The sequence below is a fragment of the Ischnura elegans genome, chromosome 11 (assembly GCF_921293095.1).
Source record: "Ischnura elegans chromosome 11, ioIscEleg1.1, whole genome shotgun sequence".
NCBI classification, from domain to species: domain Eukaryota; kingdom Metazoa; phylum Arthropoda; class Insecta; order Odonata; family Coenagrionidae; genus Ischnura; species Ischnura elegans.
The window spans coordinates 58,876,254-58,882,828 of record NC_060256.1 but is presented as its reverse complement, the minus strand read 5'-3'; the positions used below and the strand labels follow the sequence as shown (position 1 = coordinate 58,882,828).

The 6,575-nt window shown below is 35.6% G+C and overlaps 1 protein-coding gene across 1 annotated transcript in view; it reads left to right on the top strand.

The window, feature by feature from the left end:
* Positions 1-231: 231 nt before the first annotated feature.
* LOC124167843 (ribosome-releasing factor 2, mitochondrial) overlaps positions 232-6,575 on the top strand; it is a 25,923-nt gene continuing 19,579 nt past the window's right edge. The window contains exons 1-4 of the mRNA XM_046545885.1: positions 232-788; positions 879-992; positions 1,083-1,235; positions 3,261-3,504. Of these exons, the coding sequence (XP_046401841.1) occupies positions 641-788; positions 879-992; positions 1,083-1,235; positions 3,261-3,504 (659 nt within the window). The 5' untranslated portion in view covers positions 232-640. The remainder of the gene's footprint in view (positions 789-878; positions 993-1,082; positions 1,236-3,260; positions 3,505-6,575) is intronic.

Genomic DNA, 6,575 nt, shown 5'->3' with positions numbered 1-6,575 from the left:
TATCGCGTCTATTCCACATTCCATAATATTTCCACAAAAATTATGAAATTTCTCGAAGTGAAGGTTAATTCCTTACTAAATGAAATTAACTACTCGGTCGTTATATTTATCCTATGCTAAGTTACCTTAAGTTTAAACCATTGAATATGGATTACTTTGGAATGAAGCCGCGATTTTTGTTCATTTGAAAAATATGCGCCAAAATTGCCGGTTTAAAAAAGAGCATCGAAAATAAGAAAGCAGCAACTCATGGACTGAAATTGAAGGTGGTGTTCTTTTTAATTGTTTTAAATATCACGTAATAGCCACTCATGCGGTGAATTTTTTAATTGTGAAATTAAGTTATAATAAAGAGGAATTGCATCTACGAATTATGCTCTCTGGCCATCGTTAAGAAGTGCTATAAGCGCTAGAAAGTATCTATGATCATTTGTCTATCATTACATCCTTCGACCATAAAGTGTGAATGTGTGTTTGAAAGGAGTAGTTCAGAAGAGGATGTGATTGTTGTAGATATTTATATGCACAAATGAATTTATGGCGCAAATTTGCTGGCATGTAGGGTTCTAATATGTGTGTAAGTGTATAGATGCATCTTATTTAACACGGTGTGATTTTTGTGGGCATCAGCGACTACAATATGATAAGGAGTTCGTTATTGCTTTTGGAAAAGCCTTTGCGGCTGTTTGTGAGGACTAGTAAACGCGGAGTTGTGCGTCTAAAAGAACGGTCTCCTACGAAAGTAAAAAAAGTGAGAAACATCGGTATTTTGGCCCACATCGATGCAGGTAAATAATATCTCGAATGATTCTGATCTTATACCTTTTTAATTGCCTTCTCAGAATACATATTTTTTATCCTAATTGTATGAATTTCAGGGAAAACAACCACTACTGAAAGAATGTTGTACTATTCTGGATTAATAAACAGCATGGGGGAAGTTCATCACGGTAATACAGTCACTGATTTTATGGACCAAGAGAGGGATAGAGGTACTCGTTTATTTCTTGATTTAATGTTACCAGTTACTTAAGTTCTGTGCCATTATGGCCAATTGTCTCTTATGGTCTCTTTCATTTAAGGGATAACTATTACTTCCGCGGCTATCACCTTTAATTGGCTTGGGAATCGCATAAATTTGGTGGACACACCAGGTCATATTGATTTTACCATGGAAGTCGAACAAACTCTTCAAGTTCTTGATGGTGCTATTGTAATTTTGGATTCATCTGCAGGTATGTGAACGTATTATGTGGATTAATTGGGTGCAGTTTCCACTCTGTATTGCTAGTGGGCCAAGGCTTGGAAAGCATTAGGGCAGGAATGTCAAAAAATGAATTTTTGATATCAGACCAATGATGAACAAAGTCTGGTTTTGCATCGGAAATAACAATGTGATGTAATTATTACATAGTGGATCTGTTAATTTTTTTATTCTTACGTGCTCATCCTATTTTACGTTCATACATAAATTCATGCTAAGGATGTGTCTGTTATAAATACATACATGTTAAACTGTCAAGTACAAATTATTTGGCTGAATCAATTTTTATTGTTGCAAAAGTTGTGCATCTCTTGGACATAGACATTTTTATAAAAATTCTGTTTTTCATGAATATTTTTGGAATTAATGGAAAACACGGGAAGAATGAGCTATTTCAACAATTTTCTTCTATTGTCAAGGTTTGAAATAAAAAGACCCACATTCTTTCAGTGTCTCCATTTGATACCTAGATCTCAAGCTATTAGCTGTGAAAAATGTTGTCTTAATCCTTTTGCAGATAAGTTGATGCCATGAGTTCATGTCAAGTGAGTTACCACTTCTCAGCCACTCATAGGCCTAGCACATACGGACCTTGCATGTTTCGTTGTTATTTTTAGTCTTGTGAGATTCCTTTCCTCAGTGCAAAGCTTCATTTGAATGAGTACGTGAATTAGAACTTTAATGACACCCAATCTTGAAAAGTGGGCAGCAGCTAAGTTTTTTTAGTGGAAACTTATTAGAGAGAGACTGAACAAGGAAGACTTTATTATTGCTGTAATTTAACTTTCTGTTCCACCTATGGAATTCTGCCAATGAATTGCAATTTTTGGTGTGGATGAACCACACAATTTGAGAGAGATTCACACCCACCCGTTGGGTATTTTTATTTAGTTGGGTACGAGTATTTTTTATGTGAAACTTATGAGAGGGTTATAGCTGAATGGGCAAGGCTATTTTTTACAATAACTTAAAAATAAATAGGTATAAAATTGAGTGTGACTGTAACAAAAATACTTGGGTTAAACCTAGGGTTGGAATTTAGTTTTACATGATATTTTATTTATAAGCAACATCGTTTTACAATTGTAGTCTATGGGCTCTCTACAGGGGCTGCAGGTAGTGTTTACCCTCCATAGCGACCTCAGTACGCTCGGAGTTGAGCTCGAATTATCCGGCCATTTCACCATTCCCATCCACCAACCCTTGTTCCTCCACTGTCCCCTCCGGCTACCGCTTACCATTGTGATCAATTTTAGTCACAGTGGCCAATTTATCTTATTTATCTCTTTTTCAAGTTAACAAAAAAATAATCAAAGGTGGTAAAGGAAGAGTATCTGACGAGCTGATAAAAATGGTGTTTGAATGATATCTGTGGGATTCCTAATAACAGAGTTGAGATATTTTTGGGGTAATTACCCATGTGGCTGGAGTAAAAGTGGAATTTTCTTCTATCTTGACTGAAAAAAAATGCAAAATCGTACTTTTTATGGAACATGCAAGTTGAATGTGAGACGAATCTTCCAAATAATTTCACTTGCCATTGTTGAAGCATCTTAATTCAGCAGAGTACATGTTGGTAGTATTAGTCTCAATGTAAAATTGAAATCAAGTTATGAATATGCATGCAATATGTATAAAAGCATTAAAATCATAGCTTAAAGAACCATATTTGCTACCGCTTTCCAAGTTTTGTGGCTGCAGAGTGAGCTGGTGGTGCAAATTGTTGATTCAGAAATTAGTATTCCTGTAATTGTTATTTGGTTTTACTATCATGGAAAATTAATTAGGGAATACATATTTATGTCATGACTTGCAAATCGAATGAACTGCCTGTGCTAACACACTTACTGGACGGGGAATAATGAGAAAGTATCCATTTGATCGCATTGCATCCTGCACTGGTGCCATCACCAGAATTGTCAGTATGAGTGAAACCACATTGGGCCTGTTCCAACATGATGTGTGTTGGTCTTTAATGTCACACCTTGTTTTTCAGGTGTGGAAGCTCAAACATTGACAGTGTGGAGACAAGCAGATTATTATGGCATTCCTCGCATGATATTCCTAAACAAGATGGACCGAAAGGATGCAGATATAGATTATTGTATGAAGTCCATTCAGTCAAAACTGCGTGGAGTTGTCCCTCTATTGGTTCAACTGCCGGTGAAAGACAAATCTGAAAACCTGATTGGACTTGTTGATCTCATTACTATGGAGAAGCTGATTTGGAGTAATAAAAGGTATCACTGACTATGCAGTAAAACTATAATGATTGACTACACTTTTCATTTCTTCTTGGAAATGATATATTTTATTAAATCTCTTTGAGGAATCAAATACGTGAAGTGACTCACTCATTTCATTTTTCAACACATTCACTGCCCCTTTGGCCATAATGACCGAAACGTGAACTTCATCTTCACACTGCTTTGATCATAATGACTGAAGAATAAGTCACTTTTTTGGCCCCTTGTAGCACGCTGTTGGTCGCAGCTACTTCCCACACAGCACAAAGTGAATAATATGCACATAATATTCAAATATTATGCCACCACAATGGTATAAAACGTGCATAATATGTGCATATAAATGGTATAATGTCCTCATAAATTGCGATATATGCGCATAATATGCGGAATATATGCACTGATGGAATGGCATAATATTTGCATATAAACGGAATATATGCACCTTTTATGTACATAAAAGGTGAATATAAATGGTATAATGTCCTCATATATTCCGTATATATGCAAATATTATGCCATTCCATCAGTGCATATATTCCGCATATTATGCGCATATATCGCAATTTATGAGGACATTATACCATTTATATGCACATATTATGTACATTTTATGCACGATTTATACCATTGATGTGGCTATATATATGCGCATATTATACCCATATATACCATTTATATGCACCTTTTATGTACATATTATGCAAAATTTATACCATGGATGTGGCCTAAAATATATGCGCATATTATGCCCTTATATACCATTTCTATGCTCCTTTTATGTACATTTTATGCATGATTTATTCCATTGATGTGGGCTGCCATATAGTTGCATATTATGCACATATATACCATATCTACGTACCTTTTATGCACATTTTATACCGTTGATGTGTGATAATATGCATTTACATTATATTCGAAAATTACATAAATAAAAAGTGATTTCTGGAAACGAGGAGAAATTTAATAAATCATTCATCTAGAGACACCATAGGTACATTGCACTAAAACAGGGCACAATCCTCCTACCTTCAGCGTTGTATCACAAATTTTCAAACATTCAGTTAGGAGTCCTATATCATCGCAAATTTGGTTGAAATAACATATAAATGACATCTAAAGGCAAACATTCACCCTTCCATAATCGTTACTCATGAAATTGAGATTAAAAAGCACAAAGTATGTCACACGAATTCACAATCACAACACTCGCGATGATTCCTTCCATGACATCCGCATGGTTGAACATCTACGGTCTTTTCTTGACGAATGTATTATAAATGGTCCAAAATGTGATTCCAAACCACAAAAAGGTCTTCTAATCGCATAATTGTCTATGACTTATAGAGTTGTGGCGAGCAATCACGCAAACGATGTAAGCAAGCCGTTCTTGAAAATACACTCAGAAACAATAAAGATCATATTGTCACTAATAATCACAAATTAAAATAATTATATGCATATATCATCAAGTATGTGATATCTTCAGGGCGAAAGTGCAGCTCACAACCTGGATCAGTACCTAAGTGCCAAAACTTCGTCTTTCCTTGGAATAGCCATCCTTCACTTTTCAAGCTGGGACTCTGACTGAAAAAGTACCGTCATAATATATACATTTAGGTAATTAAAAACTGGGAATAACTCTCAAAATTAGGAGCGTAATAATTTCAGATTTGCTTGCAAACCCTATGACAAACGACAACGACTCTGCACGTGTACTTACTTTGATTTTAAATAAAGTCCTGTTCTTCATACCATGAAGTTTATTATTCCTTATCGTATATGCGTTACCAGAATAGTACTGTGACATAAAATAGCTCCGTAAACCCATCTTTTCCTCATTAATCTTAGATTTTTCAATATACGTTCAATTCACCCAACTACGGCAATATGGCTACGGCAACAACTAACAACACTAACAATGACTAACAACTGCTAACAATGCTAACAACGACGCAACGTGACGCAACGGCAATATGGCTACCAAGCTGCCTACCTCGCCAGACCGGAGTATGCCGGTGTGGAAAATAAAACAATAATAATAATTGCGGAGTATTCTGCGAACGATACGAAATTGTTAGTGATATATTAAAACATAATTTTTCACATTTTTTTATACAGAGGATGTATGATCATCGATTTTTACGGATACAATCACAGTTTACGACGGCATAATATTTAAATATTATGTGCATATTATTCGAATTTTATGAACAAGATCGACGGAATATTATTTGCATTTTATACGTATCCATTTATGCAACTTTTATACTGAAAAGAATTTTGAGTTTGCTGGGTGGCTGTTAATTAATGATTCTTATAAGAATCATAATTAACGATGAAATGTTACTAACAACGAAATAATATACAGTGGAACTTGGTTAGTACGTTCCTCCTTAGTACGTTTTCCTCCTTAGTACGGCGATTTCCCTCGGTCCCGGTACCATCCGAACAAAATACAGGTAAAAGAATTTGGTTAGTACGTTTGAAAAAATTGCGCTTTCCTGGTTAGTACGCTCAATTGCTTGCCGTGACGCAACCCGCAATTCGTTCTCTAGTGTCTTCTTAAGGGTCGCAAACGTCTGAATTCATGATTTAATTTATTATTATTAGCCATTAACATTCTTCCATTCATTCCACATCTCTTTCTTCTACCGTAATTTATCCAAATGCATTCCTAAATTCTTGTGACGTGATGAAAAATAAAATGCGGCCATTTTTTGGGAATGTCTGACTATGAAAAACTACAGCCAATAAGAAGCCCCAATTTTCCCCACCCCGAGCTCCTCACCTTCTGTTGCCTTTGGAGCTTGGGAGTGCCCACTGCTGCGCTCAAAGTTCATGAGTGGGCAATTGTTGCTATTGCACGAGTTATCATGATGAAGAAATGAGTCTTAACGGTATTAGACAATTCCCACATTATCTAAAACAGTACTGCTCCAGAAACTCGACGTCGCACAGTGGGCTGAAATCGAAAAAAGCTGGCCAAAAATGATTTTTTTCACTTTTTAATTTGGAAAAAAGTATTATATTTTCAAATTACAGAATAATCAGTGACCACA